At 50.4% G+C, this 24,657-nt stretch overlaps 1 protein-coding gene across 2 annotated transcripts in view; it reads right to left on the bottom strand.

Moving 5' to 3' along the window:
* ROCK1 (Rho associated coiled-coil containing protein kinase 1) overlaps positions 1-24,657 on the bottom strand; it is a 1,783,501-nt gene that overhangs the window by 75,289 nt on the left and 1,683,555 nt on the right. The window contains exon 32 of one of the 2 annotated variants that reach the window (XM_085605798.1): positions 10,480-10,687. In XM_085605798.1, coding sequence (XP_085461924.1) covers positions 10,480-10,687 — 208 coding nt within the window. Of the gene's footprint in view, positions 1-10,475; positions 10,688-24,657 lie in introns of those variants that run through there. The other variant, XM_085605799.1, reaches the window with a different exon arrangement.

The following is a 24,657-nucleotide window of genomic DNA, read 5'->3' as shown; positions in this document are numbered from 1 at the left end:
CGACGTCTGATCCTAGATTTATGCTGGATGATGCGTTGTCGCACCTCCTGCGTTGTTTTCCCAATGTATAGCTTAGGACACGGACAAACTATTGCATAAACGACATTCTTCGTTTTGCAATTACTGAATGTGTTATGCTTCCAGTGCGTGGTGTTGAATGAAAAAACATCGCCCTCTATGGTCTGATCACAGTTTATGCATGTTCCACATTTGTGGTGCCCCATCACTGGTGGTAGGTTGAGCATACTCCTTAATGTACGCTGTTCTTCTTTCGGTAAGGCAGCACGTACTATGTAGTTAGCTACACTTTTCTCCTTTTTGAACGCAAACATCGGGGGTCTCAAAAAATCCTCATGGAGGTCCTTGATTAAATGCCAATTTCCCAGGATGAGTTTGCGGAGTTGGTGGCTGTTAGGGCAAAATGTTGTCACACAGACCGATCTGTCAACCTTTTTCCTAATTCTTTGCTCCAGCAATGTCTCTCTTGGTGTCCACCAAGCTCTCTTCAAAGAATGTTTAATTAATTTCTTTGGATATCCCCTCTCAAGGAGGCGGTCTCTTAATTTGTTTGCATGCCTGAAATATTCCTCTTTTTTGGTGCAGTTCCTGCGAATTCGCAAGAACTGACCATAGGGTAGATTTTGTCTCAGACTACGAGGATGGTTGCTCGTAAAATGAAGGGCCTTATTCCGATCTGTCTCTTTTCTAAAAAGTGTGGTCTCGAGCTCTCCATCCGAAGCCACTACCTTGACGTCCAGAAAAGTGATTGAATCATTTGACGAGACACTACTGAATTTGATGTCATTTGATCTTCCATTGAGCCAACAAATGAACTCGTCTAGTGATTGCTGTGTACCAGTCCAAATTAAGAAAATGTCGTCGATGTAACGCATATAGTTGGAAATATTAGCAGCGAACGGGTTGTTATTATGTATGAAATTATTTTCATATAAACCCATGAATAAAACTGCCAACTCAGGTGCGAAAGGACAACCCATGGCCACGCCTCGTATTTGGTAAAAAAACTCTGAGTCAAAAGAAAAGTAATTTTTAGATAGTGCAAACTTAGCCAGAGACAGGAGAAATTCCGTGGGAACTTGTACTGGTCGTTCTCTTAAATTTAAAAACCACTCTAAGGCCTCCAAAGCTTGATCTTGTGGGATTTGGGTGTAGAGTGACACCACACCGGATCCTGCCACCCACCGGCGTGGGGTACTCCACAAAGCTCAGATTAGGAAGGTTTGGAGGTAGAAGCAGCGGAGGTGGACTGACCCCCACGCTGATTCCCATACCCGCCCCTGCGAAAGTTGCGCCCGCGGCCGCCCTGAGGCTGGTTCTGCAGAGGCTTGGTGAAGGAACGTGCCTGGGCGCCCCTGCCATGGCCACGAAAGGAACGAAAACTACGAGTGACTGAGCTCTTTGCAGAAAGGCCCAAGGACTTGGCCGTAGCGCGCAAGTCCTTAAAACGCTCCAGTGCACTGTCGGCCTTATCACCAAACAGGCGAGTGCCATCAAAGGGCATGTCCATGAGCAAGCTCTGGACATCGGGCGAGAACCCGGTAGATCGCAACCAGGTGTGGCGATGCTGCGCCACAGTCGTAGAAATCGCCCTACAAAGTGAATCCGCGGTGTCCAAACCACACCGAATGGCGAACTTAGCCGCATCATTACCCTCAGCAACAGCTTGGGACAGCACAGCGTGGATCTCCTCAGGACAACACCTGCACAACTGCATCCCACACCGCGTGGGAATAGCGGCCTAATAAGCAAGCAGTGTTCACTGAACTCAGCCCCAAGCTGGCAGAAGAGGACAACCGCTTACCTAACTGCTCCAGCTTTTTAGAGTCCTTATCCGTCAGGGCCGTAGGAAAAGCACTCTGGGACATCGAGGCTTGGATGACCAGGCTCCAGGCGTAGGATGAGTGGTCAGAAAAGCAGGGTCACCAGGCGCCGGACGGACACGCCTGGCAACCTTCTTATCCACAGGGCCCCCGTGGCTGGCTGCGACCAAGTGCCCAACAAGACGTCAGTAAGGGCATCGTTAACGGGGAGCAGGGGCTCCGATGAAGTGGACGCCGTCTGGAGCACCTCAGTGAGGAGATTAGTTTTAAGGGCCACTGTAGGGAGATCGAGGTTGAGAACCTCCGCTGCCCGACGGAGCACCATCATGAAGGAGGCGCCCTCCTCCATGGTAGGCGGGGGAGAGGCAAACCCGGGTCAGAAGATAAGTCGAGGTCGCCGGCGTCCTCCAAGTCGTCCACCCAGTCCTCCTCAGAGTCACACTGACGGGCAAGAGGGTCCTCGTACCCCTCCCAGTCATCCTCCACCTCTGTTGCAAGGGGACCAGGCCGCGGCGGCAGAGCCGGAGCAGAACATATGGCATCAGAAACGAAATGGTCCTGGAACCGAGGAAAGGGCAGGACAAACGGCACCCACTGCGGCGCCGGGAGCGCTGGAGCTTGTGGCGTCGGGGCCGGAGCCAACGGCGCAGGATCCTGTGGCACCTTAGCTGGATCCGCCGGCAGCCCCACGGGATCTGGACACGGGACCGTGGGGCCCGAAGGTGCACCAGCGGGAACCCGAGGCCTAAAGAGGCCGTCCAAGGTAGCAAGAAATTCTTGCACCTGTTCGGGAGTCGCCGGCGGAACCGGGTAAGGCGGGTAAGCCGCGGGACTCCCAGGCTCCAAAGGAGCCACAGAGCAGAACCCCTGTCCCCCTCGTCCGCATCCAAGGACCGACGGGGGGACGTCGGAGAGAGAACGCGCTTCTTCGACTTTTTATGTCGTCGCTTACCCAAATCCGGGGGCGAAGACTTGGAGCCCGAGGAGCGATGACTGCGGCTCTGCGAGCGTTCTTGGGAACGGCCCCGGGACCTGGGACGGCGCTGGGACGAGTGCCGGGCCTCCAGCAACTTCCGGCGCCGCTCCCTCAAGACCTTCGGGGCCATGGCCCAACAGTCCCTGCAGGTCCGGGAGTCGTGGTCGGGCTCCAGGCAGTAGAGGCAAACATCGTGGGGGTCCGCCACCGACATATTGCGACGGCAGGCCCCACAAGACTTAAATCCAGGCATCCCTACGTGCACCATGGAGAAAAAGGAGACAAAAGTCTCAAAAAAGGGTAGTCAATTCAATTCAATTTATAGCTTTATTCGAGATAAAAACTCATAAAAGCATAAGACATACATTACATATAGACAATCTCTTATAAAAACTTTTGTTTAAAAACGAATAAAAAACATTAAAATACATCCATGATACTAAGGATCATAATTATTTAGCCAATATAAGAACAGAGTGTCAAAATTTTCGTAACTGATAGAGCGGACAATGGTCTAAATTCTTTTCTCCTATACTACCATTAGACAAGAGATTTCTTTCTGATGGCCCAAGCCCATCCCAGATATTTGGCAACTGCCACAGCGATAAATGTTGAGGGACTGGTACAAATAATCCTTAGAGCAGTGTCACTCGCTCTTGTACCTAGCTGTTTACACATAGCCTTCAACCAAACACGTTGGGGGACTGAATAGGCCTCGCACACAAAGAGAAAGTGGGCAATGGTCTCAGACCTTACTTTACAAACTCGGCACACTTGAGAGCTACCCTTTGCCCATTTTCCAGTTAGTGATCTAATTGGGAGAGACCCCACTCTAAGCTGGAAGTATAATTTCCTATCCAGGGGTTTGGTAATAATATCCCAATAGGGCTCTAAAAAAGGGGAAGCTTTTACTTCAAGGAATAAACCCTCCATAGTAGATGGGTTTGCTTCATTCCAGTCCCGATGTTCGACCGTTTCCCAGTACTTGGTTTTTATAGTTGCTTTGGACGGAACAGGGCCTCTTCTGGATTCTCCCAAAGCTCATTCATGCCTAGAGACCCCAACATTTTGCACAATTCCCCCAGCCATCCTATCTTGTGGAATTTGTCACTATTTATTAGATCCAGAAAGCCCCTTGCATAATGAGCGAGTTTGGGGGTGACCCATATGCGCCGCCAGTATAAAATGGGTCTTAATCTAGCAATATCTGGGATGGCTTTTCTGCCTAGATCACAACGCAAAGGCTTCATGGGTGTGCTTTTAGGGAGGCCAATTAGATTTCGGAGAAACTTATTCTCAACAAGCATTAATGGTGCGAGATTCCCATAGCCCCAAAGCTCTGAGCCATAGAGCACCGAGCTAATGGCTTTGGCTTCGTATACCTGAAGTACTGGTGCAATGGGTTTAGTCAAAGATCTTTTGTGTTCAACACCTATAGTACCAGTAGTTTAGCGGAATTTAAGAGCCGCCATTTCTAAGTGTTTCCCCCACTTTGCACCTTTAGCTATATGGATACCCAGGTAAACAGAATCCGAACCATTTCTACCTTTTGGCCATCCATGAAGAAATTCCCTCTAAAGCTGGGGTGGGGATTGAATGTCATAAGCTTTGTTTTGGCTACATTTACTTCAAGGCCACGCTCAGCACAAAAGCCCTCAAAAATATTCAGTGCACGCTGCAGGCCACTCGGAGTCTTGGATAGAATGAGTGTGTTGTCTGCAAATAGTAGGATTGGCACTTTCGCTCCATCCAATGTTGGAGCGTCTACAGGAGCAGACAACATACGCTCCACTACTCCATTAATAAAAAGGGAGAAAAGCATTGGGGCCATAGCGCAATCTTGGCGCACCCCCGTTCTACCATAAACTCATCAGTTAGTTGCCCATGTCTCCCCCACTGAATCTTTGCAGAGTTAGACTCATGCAATCTCATTACTAGCGATAAGATTTCTGGAGGCATCCCCATCTCAGCTAAGACTTTCCATAACAAAAATCGGGGGACTAAGTCAAAAGCTGCGCGGAGATCAATATAGGCAGCATAAAGACTGCCCTTCGCCAGCTCAACTGTCTTCCAGTGCAATAACGTAAACCGGAAGATCTGGTCAATCGTACTTGTCAATTTACGGAAACCTGCTTGGTAGAGAGATAAAATGTTGTTCTCTTCCTCCCATACTGAAATTTTAGCCAGGATCATTTTGCCTACAACCTTCTGCACTGTGTCTATAAGGCTAATGGGGCGGTAATTCCCTGGAAGTGTTTTGTCCCCTTTTTTATAAATAGGGATTATTACCGCCCCGAGCCACGACTTTGGCACCGGAGCCCCTAGTGCTACTGCATTGGTCAGATTCGAGAAGTATTTACCCCAACATAATTTCTCGTGAAGAAATACATCAGCGGGCACCCCGTCGGGGCCCGGTGCCTTACCCCGTGTAACTGAATCCAAAGCTAGTACTACATCTGCGTTGTTAAAGGGGGGAGTTTGGAATATAACATGGGGCACAGATTCCCCATTTCTATCCTCGAGACGGCACCTGTACTGAGGGCCGAAATAATCCAACCAATTGCTCTGCGAGACATGGTTGGAGGGTGGTTCTGGGAGGCCCCCCTTCCCCCACTTGACAATGTTCCAGAATAATCTGGAATTTTTTGCTGAGCAAGCAGCTTTGAGTTCTTGCCAGTGTTGCTCATCCCATTGTTTTTTGGCTATAATTACACTGGACTTGTATTGGCACCTTGCTTCCCTGACATGGGCTGGATCTTTGGACTTGATGGCCAACCCCAGAGAAATTCTAGCTGCCCTACATGTAGCATTATACCACCCTGCCACATGCGGGCAGTTTTTCTTACCCGGGTTCGAGCGTACTGCCCTATAAAAATGGCCCTTTAGTGAATGGAAGAATTCGCAATGCAGATTGGTGATCTCAGCCAAATCTGTTCTATTGCTTGGTCCCATGTTCAGAATTACTTCCATGGCGGTGGAAGTAAAATCCAAATCTGTATTGATGCTTAATAGCACCTCTTGGTTGGCCACAATTTGGGGCCACTTGACTCGCCTCATGTCATTCGTTGGAACGGTCTCCACCAGTACTTCTGATGTTATATTTTCCCCCTCCATGTCCCCCCCCCACAACAAGTGAGAGATGCAAAGGGGGTTATGATCGCTCTCTTGTCTGTTAACCACCCTCATGTCTTCCATCAGATGCCAGATCGTTAAACTGCAGATGACATAATCAATCCGGCTTTGCCAACGGCCGTTGTCAAATGTGTTTGCCCCTTGTCCATCACTCAATGTCCTCCCATTCAGCGCTCTGAGCCCCCTTTCACAACATAGGGCATTCATCTGTAATACTTCCACCGACCATCTGCTCACAGGTTTTAAGTCCAGCTTAGGGATTCTCCATTCATTACCTACATCTTCTCCCGCCTGCCAGTCTTCTACTAAAAGGGGCTCATAGGTCATATTCATATCGCCAGCGATTAGTATGTTATTCTCGGTTGGCTGAACACTGATCAAATGGTCAAGTACAGCCAAGACTTGGGATTTCCCTCTGTTGTGTCTTCTTCTATACAGATTATAAATGTATAGAGGTTCCCCCCCGAGACATATATAGCCTAATCAGCTGCAGATCATTATTACCTGTGGGGAGCTCTACTATCTTGACAAAAAGTGTCTGCCGGGCCCAAATAGTTAGATCCCCTTTTGGTCTTCCCTTAGGACCTTTAACAGCCGGGACAAAAAAATTAAGAAAACCCAGGAGGAACAAAGGTTCACAGGCCCATGTCTCCTGAAAGATACAGACGTCGAAATCATTTATAAACGACACCCATTCTGGTGAGTACATTCTGGGTCCCAGACCCGCGATATTCCACGAAACTATTCTGCCCCTTGCCCTCCTAGGATCACCCCCCTGTGCAACAGTGTCTAGCGGCTGGGCCCCTAGACCACTAATATTTAGCAAATCACAAGCCCCGGCTAGCTCTTTGTTGGCTACTCCTGGAATATTTCTCCCTTGTGGACTAGTCACGACATCTGCTGCCAAAGATAAGCTTGCCGGACCTGGGGGTTCAGTCCCCTCCTCCCCTCTAGGGTTTCTACCATTTGGTCCCAGATGGACTATTGGCGACTCTCCTAACCCGATACAGCAAGAATCTCTCGCTGCGTGCCGGGGGATAGTTTTAGTTGGGGACGTGACTAGAAGTTCTTTGGTTGCTGGTGGAGCCTCTTGTGATCTTTCCTCGGCAGTAATTGTTGAACCCCTAGAATACAGTCAGTCCACACCCTCCAGACCTGATAGAACCCCATATCGATTATGAACTTGGGGATAGTAATCGGCCTGCTGGCGGGGAGGGTGCCTTAAGCGGCCTACTTGGTGTTGGAATAATACCCCAGGTTGGGCTACCTGATTAAAAAGAGGAGGCCTAATATAGCTATGCTGGGATTCTAGCAAGGGCTTGGCATTAGTTGCAGAAGCCACTAGACCTCTCGGATAAAAATAAGTCAGGTCCTGGGTGGAAATTGCACTACTACCATTTTGGGGGAACCAGTTGGTAATATATCTAACTGCTCTGGTGTCACGGAAATTTATTATTACAATATCCCCTTTTGTAACTTTTGTTCTTTGGCCTATCCATGGGAGACGCCTAACATGCAGAATTTCACTGCTTATATTTGGCGGTAAAGGGCGATTTTGACTAAGCCAGAATATGATCTTGTTTTTCAGTTGGTAGAAGGCTTCGCTTCTGCCCTCCTCTAGGGGTGGCACACCAGTAAGAACCACCACATACGGAACTGCTTCTGGGGGCAGATCAATTGGGTGCCTATTGGGTCCGGTAGACCTCGCCAGTTCATCAGAGCCGTTAGATTTCCGGGAATTTGGTATTGAAGCAATTCTCTGAGAATTTGTTATTCCACCTTCATGGGACCCTGAGTTTGTCCTGTTTGCATTTGGGCCTGTGTTTATAGAGGGGATTGCTTTCAATGATTTTGTTTTAACTAGGTTAGTAGTTAATAGTTCCTTTTGGGCCATTTTATTATGGTCCACGACGGGATCGGGGAGGGCTTGAGGTGCCTTTTTTAAATCCTTAGAAGCCCCATTAGTTTCCAGGATTGCAAGTTCCAATTTATCCAGTTGAGCTGCAATTCTTTTTATCCTCTCTACCAATGGGGATATGAGAGATCTAATGAGTTGTTCCATACTACCCAGTAGGTCAGTGGTAGATGCATCTTTCAATGGTATATATGGAGGCATTGCTACTACAGATGTTGATGGTACGCCGGGGGAGGGGCTTTGAAGGTTCCCAGAATTGGAATAAGAGGACAACTTTTTCTGCGAACCATTCCCCCTCTTCCTCTTTTTTTTCGGTGGTGGACCTTGGGGGTAGAGGTTTTTTATAGTTTTTGTGATCTTTTGGGCAGATTTTATGAGTGGCAGTGGAGTGTTCATCATAGTCTCGACCAGTGGGATCGAGTTGCTCGGGGAGGCAGAACCCATTATGCCCGGAGCGTTAACTTCTGCTGGGCAGGGGGGGCTACCCTGCAGGAGTAAAGGGATACTATCACTTGGGGATAACCCACAATCCTTGCTTGCACAATATGTGCTCGCGACGGGTGAGAAAGCCAACTGTATCGGGCCCAGAGATGAATGCTTGTTCCTGATAAGTTCTACTGAGCGTCGTCTCTCGGCTCGTTTCTCATCAAGGGTAATTTCCCTATCAATATCTGAAATGGGCCTAATGACAAAATTGTCAAGTGTACCTCGACTAGCACATCCGGCCATTAAAGACTTATCTCAAGAGAGGGACGACATCACAGCGATAAAATATCGTCGTGATAGACGCCGGGGTGGCCCAGATCATAAGCCTTTAAATTTCAACGATAAAAACTTCAGGATCAATAGTTAGACAGAATAAAACACAATGCAGTATAAGATGTTAATCACAGGTAACAAACTGCACTAGTATGGATAAAAGACCTTCCAAGTAGATAGCAGTCCAAGTAGATAGCAGTCCTTGATAAGGAATGGCCCAGCCCAGCCTCATCCGATCTCGGACGGCCGCAAACCCTTTGCCAGGGCCTAGCTGCGCGGAGTGTAAAACCAATGTTAAAAGCGCCTCCGGGCGCAGAAGGGGTGACGCCGCTCCTAGGGTTGAGGATCCGGGAAAGTAGTCCACTCTCCCCCTCCCCCCTCACTGCGGCCACGAGGGTCTCGAACGCGGTGGCGGGAGGGAGGAGACAATGTGAGCAACAGTGATGGCGCCACGCGGGGAAGACCTCACAGTGGGTACAAGTTCCAGCGGGGCTATCGAGGGACCAAGCAGAGTCACACGCTTACACTGAGGCCAGCAGCATAGTCTTATACTTATAATCCTCCCGAAGGCACGTTTTAACAGAGTTTTTTAAAGTGCAGAGTGTTTTCGAATAAGCGAGTACCATCAAGAAGTTATTGAATTGGATGTAGTGTTGCAATGAACCCGGGTTTCACAACTCCTCAACAGGAATGGAGTTGGGTGCTTAGGTGCTTAGGTGTGCAGTGTGTCCCAAAGCCACACATCCAACAATATGCACTAGTTCACTTACTTTTGTCGTGTGCTGGCGGAGGGAGGAAATGAGAGCATTATCGTTGACCATCAGAATGCTCCCAAACAAGTTGTGGATGAAACCGGAGGGTAATGTCCAAAGACTCTCACACCCGAAGCTCAGGAAGCCGCTCGCGCCGGTGTCCTCTCCAACACTCCAGCACTCCAGCACTGTTTTGCAATCAGCCAGCAAACACCTCTCTGGCCACAGGACGCCTCAGCGCTGAAGAGAAGGGAGAAAAAACCACTCCGGTCCGGCCCGGTTAAACTCGCACTTCAGGGCTCTGAAAGACCGCTAAAACAGAAGAACGCCTCGCCGTCCGCTGTCCGCCATCCGTCTCTGCAGCAAATATGCTCTCAGTTAGCTTATAGATCACCTTCCAAACCTCTTAGGCCATTCTTCAGCAATCACAGAACCCAGCTGCTCTAAACTGAGTAGGACACATCCAGTAAGAATCAGTCCTCCCTTCCGTGCAAAAAGGGTAGTCAAAAAGTGATTAACGTACGTGCTCTATCCGGATCTGCGCTTGCTGGCGCGGAAAAAGAAAGAACTGACGTCAGCGCGCATGGGTGGCGCCTAAGTAGTCTCTGTGACGTTATCTCGGTGTTTCCGACGTCAGTGACGGACGCGGAGCCGCACGACGCCACCTAATGATGCGCAGGGGTACTGCTACAAAAACTTTCCGGATCCAGTCCGACGCCTGGGGATATTCTAAGGTAAGGAATCTATCACTAACGTGTCTCTTTCAGAAACGTAAATTAAAATACTGTAAGGGGGAAAGTTAGGGGTACCTTGAGCCATGTGTGGAGGACCATGCACTGCTTGTAGCCTTACATATTATATCACTAGTGACAAGTTCAATGACTGCATTGATAACACTCTAAATGACATCTGAAATTACATCATTAAAAACATGACTATGCATGTCGAGGGCACGAGTTATAGCTACTTGAGATAACTATAACTGGTGAATTTCAGTACTGTTGTCAATTTAAAACATTGTTTTTTTACAATAACGTCTTTTTAACCCTCATTTTTCAGTGAATATATATAATTAATTACAAAAACATTACATGCAAGTGTTACCTGGCTTTCCCAGACGTATTTTTGACAGCTTTGCGGAAGGACTGATTTGCAGTAGATCTTGTAGATACTGTTCTTGGAGATGCCCGTACAAATTCTGAAGGTGGGGTCTTAGGAATCTTCTTTACTAAATGTGTGACCCATTTCTTCTGTTCGTCCTGAGAGCACGCCAACAACAACATATCTCTTGCTGAAGTCACATCATAGCTGACTGTGAAATTAAAGAATAGAAAGAGAGGAACCACTAAATATAGTTAGCTAAGTGAGATTATCTGAAGTTAGGGGGCTTCAATGAACTTAGCTACACACCTCAATGTTTCATCAGTATTTATTTTGTAGACCAAAAGTAATTGTTGGTGATTGTTAGATTTGGGGGTCTCTGGTTGGCACAGGTAGGTACTTGTGACAAGCAGGGACCCTCTCCTCTAGTCAGGACAAGGGGATTACCCTCTCAAAATCACCCCTGCTTACCCTCTAGGTAGCGTGGCGCGAGCAGTCTAGGCTTATTTCAGAGGCGTTAGAGGTTAAGCATTTGTGACCACATACAGTAACTGAGTGACAACACCACAAATGGACACCACACTCGTATTATATCAAAAATAGTTTAGCTTTTATGTAAGACTTAGCACAAGACCACATAACGACAAAAATAATCCACAATACTGTCAGGAATAAAGAGTTCTGGTTTAAAAATGCTTATCTTAGAGTTCTGTGCGCTTTGCACCCTTTGTCTGGCTCTCACGGTGATGAAAATGCCCAAAAGAGTCTAACCGGCGCAGCGGACGCTCCGGTCCAATGCGCACACAAATGCAGTGTGAGTCGTTCACAGTACCTTAGTTTGATGTGTCCGGCACGGACGGGGCGATGCAAAAGAAAGTGTTGTACGCGGCGATGTCCTCCTGTCACGGTGCAAGCTACAGCTCGTAGATGTCCTCAGTGCGGGTCGTTTGGAACTCAGAGCCGCGTTGTTTGAGGGGACGGTGCCTGGTGCGGTGCGATCTCTTTAAGTTGCGGCGTACGAGCCGTACCTTGGGAGCTGGCGCCTTTCAGTCTTTAAGCGCGGTGCGAGGCGGCCAGTACGACGCGGATGGGCGAAGCGTACTCCACCTTTCAGCGCGATTGCAGATTTGACATCAGCGGCAGGGTGCGCGGTGATCAGTGCGGCTCGAAGGGGTGATGCGAAGTGCGGTGCGTGGACCCCCTGTCACGGTGCCAGCTACGGCTCGTTGACGGCGCTTGTGCGGGTCGTTGGGCTCAGAGTCGCGTAGCTTGAGGCGGACGGCTTGGCACGGGGTTTCACAGAGTTCGAGTAGATCCTACACGGCGCACACAGCTCCCTGCCTCGGCGCTACGTGGAAAACAGCGTCTCCAGCAGCTCTCCTCAAGGCGGGTGAAGTCCACTGGTCCTGGGACTTCGTTCAGGGGGCAAGCTCGCTCACAAGCCCTTGGAGATCTTTGGCACAAGTTAAAAATAAAGTCTTTGAGTCTTTCTCCTCTCCTTCAGCAGCAAGGCAACCACTGCAGGCCAATCCCCCAGGTCAGGGACAGTATTCCTCCTTCAGCTTTCCCAGTTCCTTCTTTTCAGGCAGAGGTTTCTTCTTGGCAAATCTGGATCTAATTTCTTGGGAGCAGGGTCCTAATACTTATACCCCTAAATCCTATGTTCCTCTGGGGTAGAGAGGCCTGTGCCTAGTTTAAACCAGTTCTGGAGCACACTGTTTACATTACTCTGGCTTTTCTTTCAGTGTGCAGGGCAGAGGCATCAGACACTCCACAGGAGGTGGAGCCAGCATTGTGGTGGAAAGGCACAGTCCTATCCAGAGTCCAGGTGTACTCCTCCCACCCATTTGGATGTAAATCTCTCTATTCACCACCGGGCTGCCACAGTCTGTCTCCTGGAATTCCCCAGCCCTGTTACTCACAGAAACCAGAGAGCAGATACACATCCTAGCAGAGGCGGTCTGAAATGGTTAGGCAAGCAAATACCAACTTTCTAAAAGTGGTATTTGCAAACACAGAATATTAAAATAACCTTTACTAAAAGATGTATTGTATTATTCTGAGTTCAGGCATACTAAACTCGAATTTCTACCATGTTCTCTGAGTCTGCTAGGATTATAGAAAGTAATAATTCTAACAGCCCATTCTGGCCTATGGAGAACAGGTAGCCTTGCAATAGTGAAAAACGAAAATGGCTGTAATTCACTATTAGGTCATGCCACGCCCACCAGGGCTTGTCCTACCTTATACTTACAATGCACCTTGCCATTGGGCCTACCATAGGGGTGACTAATATGAAGTTAAGGGAAGGTTTAGGGACTGGCAAGTGGGTGCACTTGCCCAGTCAGCATGACAGTACCAGACTGCATGCAGGTTCTGCAATGGCAGACCTTAGACACACTTTACAAGGCTGCTTCTGTGGGTGGCACAAACAGTGCTGCAAGCCCACTAGCAGCATTTGGATTTACAAGCCCTGTGCACTCCTGGTGCACTGTACTAGGGTCTGACAGTAAACAAAATAAGCCAATCATGGAATCCAATCAATATAGCAATTTACACAGGGAGCACTTGCACTGTGGCACTGGTTGTCAGTGGCACAGTGCTCTGAGCAGCTAACACCAGCAAAACACATGAGGCAACAGCAAAAAAATAGAAGGGAGACCCACGCCAATGGTGCCAGGTCTAACAGTGATCATATGAAATATTGTAGACAAACAAATGAGATGTAATATAGCCAGACCTGGAGCTAATAAAAACATCCATCTGATAAAAACAGCCCTTGCTTTGGACTTAAAGTACCAGTAACACCCTCCAATTTACAGTAATATAATATTCACAAACATTCTACCATATGTAACAAGTGGTGCTGAAAAACAAGTTACTCACTTTTGGTAACGCTCTTTCTGGTGGATACTCTTAACTGCGGATTGTGCCCCTTGTAAATACTCTCCACGTACCAAACATCGAAGAATTTTCTCAGCAATTCCCTCGTGCGTTGATAGGTGGCATTGCGCAGTCCCACCTCAACTCAGTCCTACAGCAGAAATGACGCTGGAGCCACATATCTTTTTGTCTTTCTAAATTCTGTCTGCGGTGTTGGATGTGGCGCGTTTAATGAATCACATTTGACTGAGTGCAGATCACTAAAATTGGGACATTTTCAAGTATGGTGAAAATAGTCTGTTTCACAGAACAGCAAGGTTGGAGGTTGGTGAGGAATCTGCAGTTAGAGTATTTACCAGAAAGAGCGTTACCAAAGGTAAATTCTTCTTATGGATACTTCGAATTGGAGATTGCTCACCTTGTGAATAGATACCAAAAGCAGAGCCCCTGGTAGAGGGTAGGGGTGGGCGGAATTTGCGAAAGTGACTTTCGCAAATTATCGCGAAAATGTTAAAAATCTCCGCAAACACGCGGAAATATCGCGAAGATGCGGAAGTTTTTTTCCCGCCCGTTCGCGGTATTTTCTGCGTGGTCGCGGCTCGCAAACTTACCCCTGCGGTTGCTCGCGGGCGCGGCCATCTTGTTTTCACTCTTCTCGCGGTGCATGATCGCGAGTAGAAAGACGTGATCACGCGACCAATGACATTACTGCGGGCGCGAACTGTCACGAGACAGCGCAAATGGCTACCAACAATCCAACATCTCGTGGAGAACGCGACCGGATCGGGAAAACTTGTCGGCGAACGCGGGGATTCAGGTAAGGCGATCGCGCGCGCGCGAGAATGTATTATTTTACAGCACGAGCAAGAAACAAATTATCGCTAAGCTGCGGAATGCGGAATTTTTGACATTTTCGCGCTCTCCGCGGAACGCAAAAATGTCAAATTATCGCAATTTCCGCGCGCGGAACGGAAATTTAGCCCAGGCCTAGTAGAGGGTTTGTGGAATGGCTCAAACCAACAAGTCCTGCAGGACCAGACTAGGCCAAATGTCACTCCTGCTGGAACCAGTTTTCAAGACAGTGGTGATTTGTGAATGTGTGAATTGATGCCCAACATGTACTTTGCATGCCACCACAGTGGTATTAGCCTTGTCCCTGTGGAATGAGCCCTCAAGCCTTCTGGGGTCTGCTTCCCTGCCAATGTGCAGCAAAGTTTGATGCAGAGAACTATCCACCTTGAAATGGTTCTCTTCTGCAGTCTTGCATTTCTTTGCTCATGGAAACCACACTAAGAAATGATCATTCACCCAATGGTCCTTCATGTGATCGATGTGAAAGCACAAAGCTCTTTTGTGGTCCAAACAATGAAGTCTTGCCCCTGCTTTTGGAGGTTGAGGAGGATTAAAGAAGAGGGGTGATGAATTGTTCGATGTGGACAGGCATCACAATCTTAGGCTGTTGAGCCACCCTAGTCCGGAGCATCAGCTTTTCAGGACAAAAGGTGGGGTATGGTTGCTATACGGACAATGCTTGCAACTCACTCAGATGACGTGGTGATGTGATGAGAATCACTGTTTTCAGGGTCAAAAGATGCTGAGAACAACTATACATCAGTTTAAATAAAGCGCACATCAAATATGTGAGCACTAAGGGGCTGATTAACTTGTCTGGCCGTCGTAAGACCGCCAGACTCGCTGTGGCCTGTATGCCACATTACAACTTCAAAAGTTGTTGTGGCAGAGGACCACCGGCTGCACCAGGGAACAGTCGTTCCCTGGCAGTGGCGTTGCTTTGCCATAATGTAATATGCTGAGCGGGACTGGCAAAGTTCCGCTCAGCACATTAAGAGTTCCGCCACCGCCTGCCATTTCATGGCGGGAGCCCTGCCATGAAAAGGCTGGCGGAACAAAGGGAGCCATGCAGGGCCCCACATGCCATGGGGATACATTCAGGGGACCACAACATGTGCCCCCACCTGTATTTCCCCGAAGTTCCAGCACGGCATGGACGTCACCGTGCTGGAACTTTGTCATTCCCATTGCAGTGCCTGTTTTCAAGCACAGCCATGGGAAAGGCGAAGGACCGTCAACCTTACACGAGTTTAACTTGCAATAAGGCGGGCGGTCTTTGCGCAGCTTTGGTGGAGAGCCAGCGCAACTGCACCAGAGTCTAAATCACACCCTAAGTTGAGGTCTAACTGGGGCATCACAAAAGGTATGGGTGGAAACATGTGGGTCACCCCTTTAAGAAATGCAGTACAACAGGTGACTTATAAAACAAGCATTGATCTGGTAACCAAAGAAAGGTCAATAGAGCCAACCAATAAACTTTTATAGTGCCACAGCAAGTCCTTGCTGGGCTAGAGGCACAAACGGCAGTACATCAGACAACTTTGCTTGGAGGGTTTGTATCTGTTGAGAGGTACACGAGTGACAAAATTCTCCCACTGTCCAGCATAGATGGTTTGATGGATGGCCGCCAAGATGACATCCCCTACGTCAGAGGGAGGTCAAAGGTCATCAAACTGTTGAGGCTCAATCTCCAAGATTGGAGGCGTAAATTAAGCAGGCAGGGATGGAGGTCTCTGCCCTGATGCTGCGACAGTAGATCCTCCGGAAGTGGCAGCCGACTCAGAGGACAGATGCTCATAGCTTTTAAAATGAATTGGGCAAAGTCATTCCTGATCTTTGGAACTTTAAGCAGGAGAACTAGAGGTGGGAATCAATACATGAGTTCCAGTCCCCACTCCATGCGGAAAGCATCTCTGAGGGAGAATTGCCTTGGGGACTTCAATGTGCAACATTTTGGACACGGCTGGCGTGGCCACATCGGTGTCCAAGATAGCCTCACACCCTGAAGCTCTGGCGACCAGACATCAGCGGTTTATAGGCAACCAAGACCGCATCCTTTCCCATCCATCATGTTTTTACTGTCAGATTAAGCGCTTCTGACAATACCCCCTGATTTTTACCCACAGATGATGGAGTTGCGCTCCGAGACTTCGGAATTTTTTGGCTGTGCCCGGCCTTCCTCAGAGGCCCCGTGGCGACATGGGCAGCGGCCGAGCCTGAGGAATGGACTATCGAGTCCCCACTGAGCCCTCTGTGTTGACGCCGCTACTGCTGTGGCACATCCGACTGCGGCGCCTCCTGCAGAGGCCTCGGATGCAGAGAGAGGAGCCCTCCCGACAACAGCTGAATTTGCTGGAGACTGCTCATCCACCGACCTGAATTGCTTGGTGGCCAGGTTGGGCCACGCTGTGGGGTGGCTGTGACGTGGTGAGCCCGTATTGTTCCTCCCCGATGATTCCACCCGGCCCTGTGGACTTCTGCTGCAGCGACGCTTCCCCTATTGTGAAGAAGGGGGTTTCCTTCTTTCGGGAGACCTGTCTGGGGCCTGACTCACAGCTAGATGGTCATGCCTGGGAATACCCCTGAGACCAGATCCAGATCTACCTTGCACTATCAACCTTTGACCGCCATGGTGCCCCATCCCCATTTTTACTTACCCGTGCCTGATCAGTCTGCTGCGACGGGGCCTACTCCAACTCTCCTATTAGGAACCGGCTGGACTCCCTACTAGCTGTCTCTTCTCTTGCCTGGAGCTCTGGGGTGAACTAGCACTGATGCATTAACACTCACAGACACTGGATAAAAAAATTGCCTCCCTTTTATCGCGCTGTCAGAGTGATGCTGGGACCCCCTGATAATAGTTGAGTGCCCGCTCAGGTGGATACGACATCCTTACATAGCACTTGCATAGGGCTTGTGACACCCCCCTGTACTGCCCCTACCTGGACTGGCACAATGGGCAAGGGAGACCCTAAGCAGCGGAAGCTCCCCTTCGAGAGGACTAGCCAGGCTGATAGATTGGAGACCCCTTCCGACGATGAAGATCACGAGTCTGATCGCAGAGCGGCGGAAACATATGACTTGGATGGATGCTATCATCTTTTTTTTTGTATATCTGTTTTTATTGACTTTTAGGTTAAAAGTACAGAAAGGCAACATACTCTTAGGACTATCCATGCATTGGATCACACATCAATAGTGGAAACCTACTACTCGTACATGGTATCGAGCATTTCAAGTATACATGGGGTGCCTAGTACACCTGAGCGCATGTAAATCCAGTATTTAGCTCAGTCCATGACTGGGATGGATGCTATCATGGCGGAACAGAGGGCTGGTTTTCGCACCATAGACGCTCGATAAACAAGTTACTTACCTTTGGTAACGATATATCTGTAAGAAACATTAGTTAGTTAGATTCCTTACCTTAGAATATCCCCAGGCGTCAGGCTGGATCCGGAAAGATTTTTCGTCAGCAGTACCCTTGCGCGTCGGTAGGCGTCGTCTGCGGCTCTGCATCCGTCGTCGGCGTCGGGATGACGTCGGATTACTTTGACGCCGCTCTCATGTGCTGACATCAGTTCTGTACATAGCTTTCCGCGCCAGGAATGCAGAGCCATGCAAGAAACAGACACTGGTGCCATTCAACTAAGGCCCTGAAGAACAAGTTACTTATCTTCGGTAACGATGTATCTGTAAGAAACATTAGTTAGTTAGATTCCTCACCTTAGAATATCCCCAGGCGTCAGACTGGATCCGGAAGATTTTTGTAGCAATTCCCCTTGCGCGTCGCTAGGCGTCATCTGCGGCTCCGCGTCAGTCATTGGCGTCGTGCGCCGGAATGACGTCGGAGTACTTAGACGCCGCCCTCGCGCGCTGACGTCAGTTCTTGTACATAGTGTAGGAGAGTAGGATCTGCTTTCTATGTTCACCCCCACTTTTTGCTTTTTGCTTACTGGTTTTCGACTTAGATGTGGCTGTGGGCCTACTAATCAGACCCACAGCCCTGCTGTTCTCTCTCTAAATTAATACTATGTACTTTAGGTGCATAACCCATTTGGATAGGATCACCTTATTGGCCCCTGTACAGTGTACCTTAGGTACCCAGGGCATAGGTGTACCCTAGGCCTACCAGGGGCTGCAGCATGTATTATGCCACCCATGGCCTGGCCTTCCATTATGACACAACTGGCTGATCACTCAGCTGGGGCAAGGTCGTGTAATCACCCCTTGCTTAGGTGTAGTATTCCTATACCTACCTTATATATAGACACATGTGTACCTATCAGCCACTCCTATGGCAGGCCTTAACAATCCTGGAGGCAGAGTGCTTGGTAACATGTGAGATGGTGCTCTAGCATGAGCTGAGCCTGTCTGCAGCTTTCGGAACCATGTCCTTATAGCTGTTCTATGATATAGCCTACCATATACTCTTAAAGTGCCTTATAATCTTAAACGGTTATGGTAACTATGGTTTGGCTTTATCAAAACATGTCGTGTAAGGTGTCTAACACTTTGGAATAATTACCCATCACATTTCTGGTGATGAGGATATTATCCCTCCCTTCTAGAGGGAGAAGACATGTTGAAACTTACTTAACCGGTTAAAGTTAACCAGAGCCCCAGCATCACAAAATGGATGCTGCTGCCACGACACAAGTCTGACCTCCTGCTGCTGGGAGTGATCCCGGCAAGGGAGGCTTGGACAATAGGTTTCCTGCCTTGGGAGGTGCGAGCACCACCCCAGACAGGCCTTAGTGTATTGGGGCAGGGAGGGATGAAAGAAACGAGACACTGCCTGGGGCACACAAGGTGTCCGATGCATAGTCCAGTTCAAACCGGTGCTGGGGCACTCCAGCCCCAGTCCTGGCGCGAAACTGGACAAAGGGAAGGGGGTGTAACCGCCCCCCTCCCAGGTCCCACCCATAAGGCGTGACCTAGCAGGCAACCCAGCCCCCCAGATTAGTATAAGTGTGGTAGCTGGGCCCCAGGAGATTAGATTATCCTGAACATGCAACTTGAACAGAAACTCTGGACCTTCGACATTCGACGAAAGAAGAAGACTGAAGAATCTCCCTTGTGGCCAAGGAGTGGCTACCCTGTGCAAACAGGCACCATCAAGAGACTTACCCTTTGCTTTGCTGAAGTTCTACGAGGGACCGACTGCAAAGCCTAACCAGAGCCTTGACTTCCAGACTTCTCCGACCCTGATCCACATCCACAGCTGAGCTGAGATCCGTGGAAGCGACGAGAGACGTGGGACCGGCTACCTGGGAAAAGTGGCGAGTATCTTCCAGCGCAGCTTCTGAGGCACCCTCGAAGTTGTGCACCGGGGATTGAGAAGCCCCAACCCCAAGCACCATCTGCATCGAAGATCAGCCCCTCACACTCCACGAGTCCTGCGTGGAGCCCTTCTGAAATTTCCTGCTTGCCGCGTCTGTCCGGTTGCTTGCCCGTTGGCTAGCGGCCTTTGCGACGACACACCTTTGATTTTCCACTGCTGGTTTGGCTCCTCCAGACTGGCTCCTGCTCCTCTGCAAAAGAGAAGCACCCCAGACCTTCCTGGTCTGCACCAGAAGCAAGTCCTCCATTCTTCGTGGGTTCCGCTTGCCAAGGCTAGGTGAGTCCTAGTTCGACTTCGACGCCGCCGACAGCAAGAGCCTTCGTGGGACAGCTCGCCTCCTGGTCCTGGTCGTCCTCGACGTCTCCTGGTACCCGTGGCTGCTGCGACAAGCTTTACCTCTTCGCCTGCAATCTCCCAACATCGCCTGGTTCCTTCCTGGTTCCACGTGGTCACTGGCTAGTGACCCAGACTCTGTCCCTTCTGCTTGCAGGTATCCTTCCTTCTTGATCCCGGCCTTGGGATCCACCGGACACTCTGCCCTGACTGCCTGTCAGCAACTTTCCTTCAGGCATCCATAGAAGTCCACGACGAAACCCGACGCAAGTTCACACCTATGCACCCGCAGCCCGTGGGCTAGGTAACTTGGGTACTCCGGTGCTCACAAGGGTATTGACTATCCTAGGGTCTAGTTTCCGAGTCTCGACTTTCTAGCTATACCAGAAGTGTCCTAAAACTGCTTATTTCAGAACTGTACTATTTCTATCGATTATACGCATTACGCGTGAGTGTTTCCACTCTGCACCTGAATCCCGTGGGCCTCCCACTTCCTAACCTTGGGTAGTGTAGTGTAGCCCCAGCGATTCCCTAGGCCTAGGCCTATCCCATTTCCGGATAGTGGTCCTTATACCACTTGTTTAGTATATGGTTTGCGCGGCCCCTAGGGCCTAACTGTATTACTTACCTGTGTGACTTAATGTATGCTTGAATAAGACTGTGTTGTACTTACCTCGAATCTCATAAAGAGTGCTGAGGGTTTGACTAGAATAAATACACTTTTTTTTATATATGTATCTGTTGTGGTGTCCTTTCATTTGGTATTCAAGGGATTATATATGGTATAACAGCTGGCTTCACATGCCATTCAGAGTTTAGCCTAAGACTGCTCTTGTCCATGCTACCACTAGGATAGCTGGTCTATAAGGTTGACTTTACAACCAATCACCATAAGGGTTGTTTGGACTGATATAAGGTGTACACTAGAACTAGTGACATCATACATCAGGCCAACTTCTCACACATAGCTTTCCGCGCCAGGAACGCAGAGCCATGCAAGAGACCGACACTGGTGCCAAAAAATCTAGGGCCCTGAAAGGGATAGCCTTAACCCTAGATGTCAGTTCGCAGAACGGGGAGGATGGGTGGGTCGGTGAGGAATCTAACTAACTAATGTTTCTTACAGATACATCGTTACCGAAGGTAAGTAACTTGTTCATGTGAAAGAAACACGTTAGTTAGATTCCTCACCTTAGAATAGATACCCAAGCAATACCAACCTCGGTGGTGGGTCTGCGAACCAAGATCACACCAGAAAGTCCAGGAGGACAGAACGGCCAAAGAAGCCATCCCTCCGGACTTGGCTGTCTAGGCAATAATGCCTGGCAAACGTGTGCAGCGAAGCCCATGTCGCCGCCTGACAGATGTCCTGCAAAGGGACTCCCCGTCCCAAAGCAGTAGTAGCCGCTTTGGCCCGAGTAGAATGGGCTCGCAGCCCAACAGGAGGGTCCTTTTTTGCCAAGGTATAACAGGTTTTTATACACAAAACGACCCACCGGGAGATGGTCCGTTTGTGCACAGCTTTTCCCTTCTTAGCACCCACGTAGCCAACGAAAAGCTGGTCGTCCACCCGGAACTGTTTCGTGCGGTCCAAATTAAAGGACAGCGCACGTTTTGGGTCCAGACGGTGGAGCCGCTCTTCCTCTTTGGAAGGATGCGGAGGTGGAAAGAAGGTGGGCAAGGTGACAGATTGCCCAAGATGAAAGGGGGTCACCACTTTTGGTAAAAAGGAAGGACGAGGCCGAAGGACAACCTTGTCCGGATGAACAGATAGAAAAGGAGGCTTGGACGATAGAGCCTGGAGCTCACTCACCCGTCTAGCCAAGGTGATGGCTACCAGGAAAGCAGTCTTAAGAGTCAGAAGACGAAGAGGACAATTGTGAAGAGGCTCAAAGGGAGCGCACATCAGAAATGTTAGGACAAGATTCAAGTCCCACTGAGGCATTACGAAAGGGACAGGAGGGAACGTGTGAGTAATGTCTTTAAGAAAGCGTGACACTACAGGGACTTGAAAAGAGAGGGCTGATCAGGAAGCCGTAAGAAGGCAGAGATGGCAGCAAGATAACCTTTCAAGGTGCCCAGGGCAGAGCCCTGCCGGGCCAAAGAAAGAATTAAGAGGAGAACCTCAGAAAGAGGGGCGGAAAGGGGATCCACAGCCTTTGCTGTGCACCATGCCACAAATTTGTCCCACCGGCAGGCGTATACCGTCTTTGTGGAGGGACGCCTGGCTGCCAGAATGATATCACAGACTTCAGGAGGCAAGTCAAATGGCATCAACTGCCGCCGCTCAATCTCCACGCATGGAGTTGGAGGCTGGACAGGTTCGGGTGGAGGACCGTCCCCTGCTGCTGCGACAGAAGATCCTCCCGAAGGGGCAGACGTATCGGAGGATCGGTCAACATACTGAGTAGCTCGGGATACCAGTACCTTCGTGCCCAATCCGGAGCCACCAAGATGACTTGGGCCCGGTCGCGCCTGATCTTCTTCAGCACTCTGGGCAGAAGTGGTATAGGCGGAAAGGCGTACAACAGACCGCAACTCCACTCGTGACGAAAAGCGTCGCCGAGCGAGTGCCGCCTTGGAAATTCCAACGCGCAGAACTGCTGACATTGCGCGTTCTCGTCGGTGGCGAATAGATCTAACCAAGGCTCTCCCCACTGCTGAAAGAGACCTTGCACCACCTCGGAGTTCAGACGCCATTCGTGATCCATCATGCACCGGCGGCTGAGTTAGTCTGCTCTGGCGTTCAGAGAGCCCGCCAGATGTTGAACCACCAGGGTGATGCCCTGGTGTTCCAGCCATGTCCAGAGGCGCAGAGTCTCCTGACAAAGGTCCATGACCCCACCCCGCCCTGTTTGTTGCAATACCACATGGCGCTGGTGTTGTCCGTGAACACCTGCACGACACTTCCCCGGACAGAGGGAAGGAAGGCCTTCAGTGCAAGTCGGATCGCTCTCAGCTCCAACAAGTTGATGTGGAGGCGAGACTCCGCCGGAGACCAGAGGCCTCTGATCTCCGCCTCTCCCATATGGCCACCCCATCCCAGGAGGGACGCATCCGTCACTACGACATGCTCCGGTAGGGGTAGGGAGAGGCTCTTGCCCGTGACCCAATCGCGGTCCGTGAGCCACCACTGCAACTGCTGTGCAGTGCCCTCCGAGATCAAGACATCGTCGGACAGGTTGCCGTGATGCTGGGCCCACTGAAACTTCAGGTCCCACTGCAGAGCCCGCATGCGCCGCCTGGTGTGATGCACTAGTAGGATGCAGGAGGCCATCAGCGCCAGAAGCCGCAACACTAGCCTGACCGAAACCCAGGATAGAGGCCGAAAGATGGGAATCAGGGCCTGTATATCCCGGACCCGCTGTTCCGGTGGATGAACCCGGAACTGCACCGAATCGAGAACCGCTCCGATGAAGAGGAGCTTCTGAGAGGGGCTCAGGTGTGACTTCGGCACGTTAATGGAAAACCCCAGCAAATGCAGGAGATCCGCCGTAGTCTGGAGGTGGGAGACGACTGTCTGGGGCGAGCCCGCCTTCAACAACCAGTCGTCGAGATAGGGGAAGACTGGAACCCCTAATCTGCGCAGATGAGCTGCGACCACCGCCATCTCTTTTGTGAACACCCGAGGGGCACTGGTAAGGCCGAAGGGGAGCACGGTGAACTGAAAGTGCTCCGGACCCACCGTGAACCGCAGGTAACGCCGGTAGGACGGGGATGTGGAAATATGCGTCCTGCAAGTCCAACGCTACCATCCAGTCTCCAGGGTCTAGGGCAGCTAGAACCTGAGCCAAAGTCAACATTTTGAACCGTTCCTTCCGGAGGAAGGCATTGACGCTCCGGAGGTCCAAGATAGGGCGCAGGCCCCCCTTGCCCTTCTTGGGAACCAGAAAGTAGTGGGAATAACAACCATGACCTACTTCTGGGCTCGAAACTCGCTCGACGGCCTCTTTGGCCAAGAGGGCCGAAACTTCCTCTCGCAGAAGATTAAAATGATCCTCCGAGATACGGTGGTGCTGCGGTGGCATGGCTGGAGGGGTCATCTCGAAGGGGAGGAAGTAGCCCCTTCGGACGATTTGCAGCACCCACCTTTCCGAAGTGATGGTACGCCAGTGGAGCAGGTGATGGCGAACCCTGCCGCCCACTGGCGAGGAATGGGCCTGAAAGCTCGGACTAGGAAGGCTTTGAGGCGGATGCTGCCGGGGTGGATGTGGACTGACCGCGTTGTCCTCCAGTACCGCCTCGGCGGAAACCACGTCCGCGACCGCGTGCAGGCTGGTTCTGCGGCCGGTGGCTAGGCGGACGTGAGGAGGTGCCCCTTCCTTGGCCACGAAAGGAGCGAAAAGCGGAAGTTTGTGGCCGCGGGGCCGAGAGGCCCAAGGACTTGGCCTTAGCTCGGGAGTCCTTGAAGCGAGCCAGCGCACTGTCCGCTTTCTCACCAAAAAGGCGAGCGCCATCAAAAGGCATGTCCATGAGAGTGCTCTGGACATCCCCTGAAAAGGACGTGGACCGCAGCCAGGCGTGACGTCGAAGCGCCACCGTGGTAGAAATCGCCCTACCCAGCGAGTCCGTAGTGTCGAGTCCACAACGGATGGCATGGTGCGCTGCATCTCTCCCATCGGCCAGAGCTGAGGAAAGCCGTGCCCGGGCCTCCTCCGGGCACAGTGGCAGCACGTCCTCCACCGTATCCCACAGAGAGTGGGAATAGCGGTCCAAGAGACAGGCGGTGTTCAAAGACCGCAGGCCCAAACTGAGCGAGGAGAACAGCT

This window comes from Triturus cristatus, chromosome 5_1 (genome assembly GCF_964204655.1).
Source record: "Triturus cristatus chromosome 5_1, aTriCri1.1, whole genome shotgun sequence".
NCBI lineage: Eukaryota > Metazoa > Chordata > Amphibia > Caudata > Salamandridae > Triturus > Triturus cristatus.
Note: the sequence above shows the minus strand (reverse complement) of the source record. Positions and strands in the feature narration are given on the sequence as shown.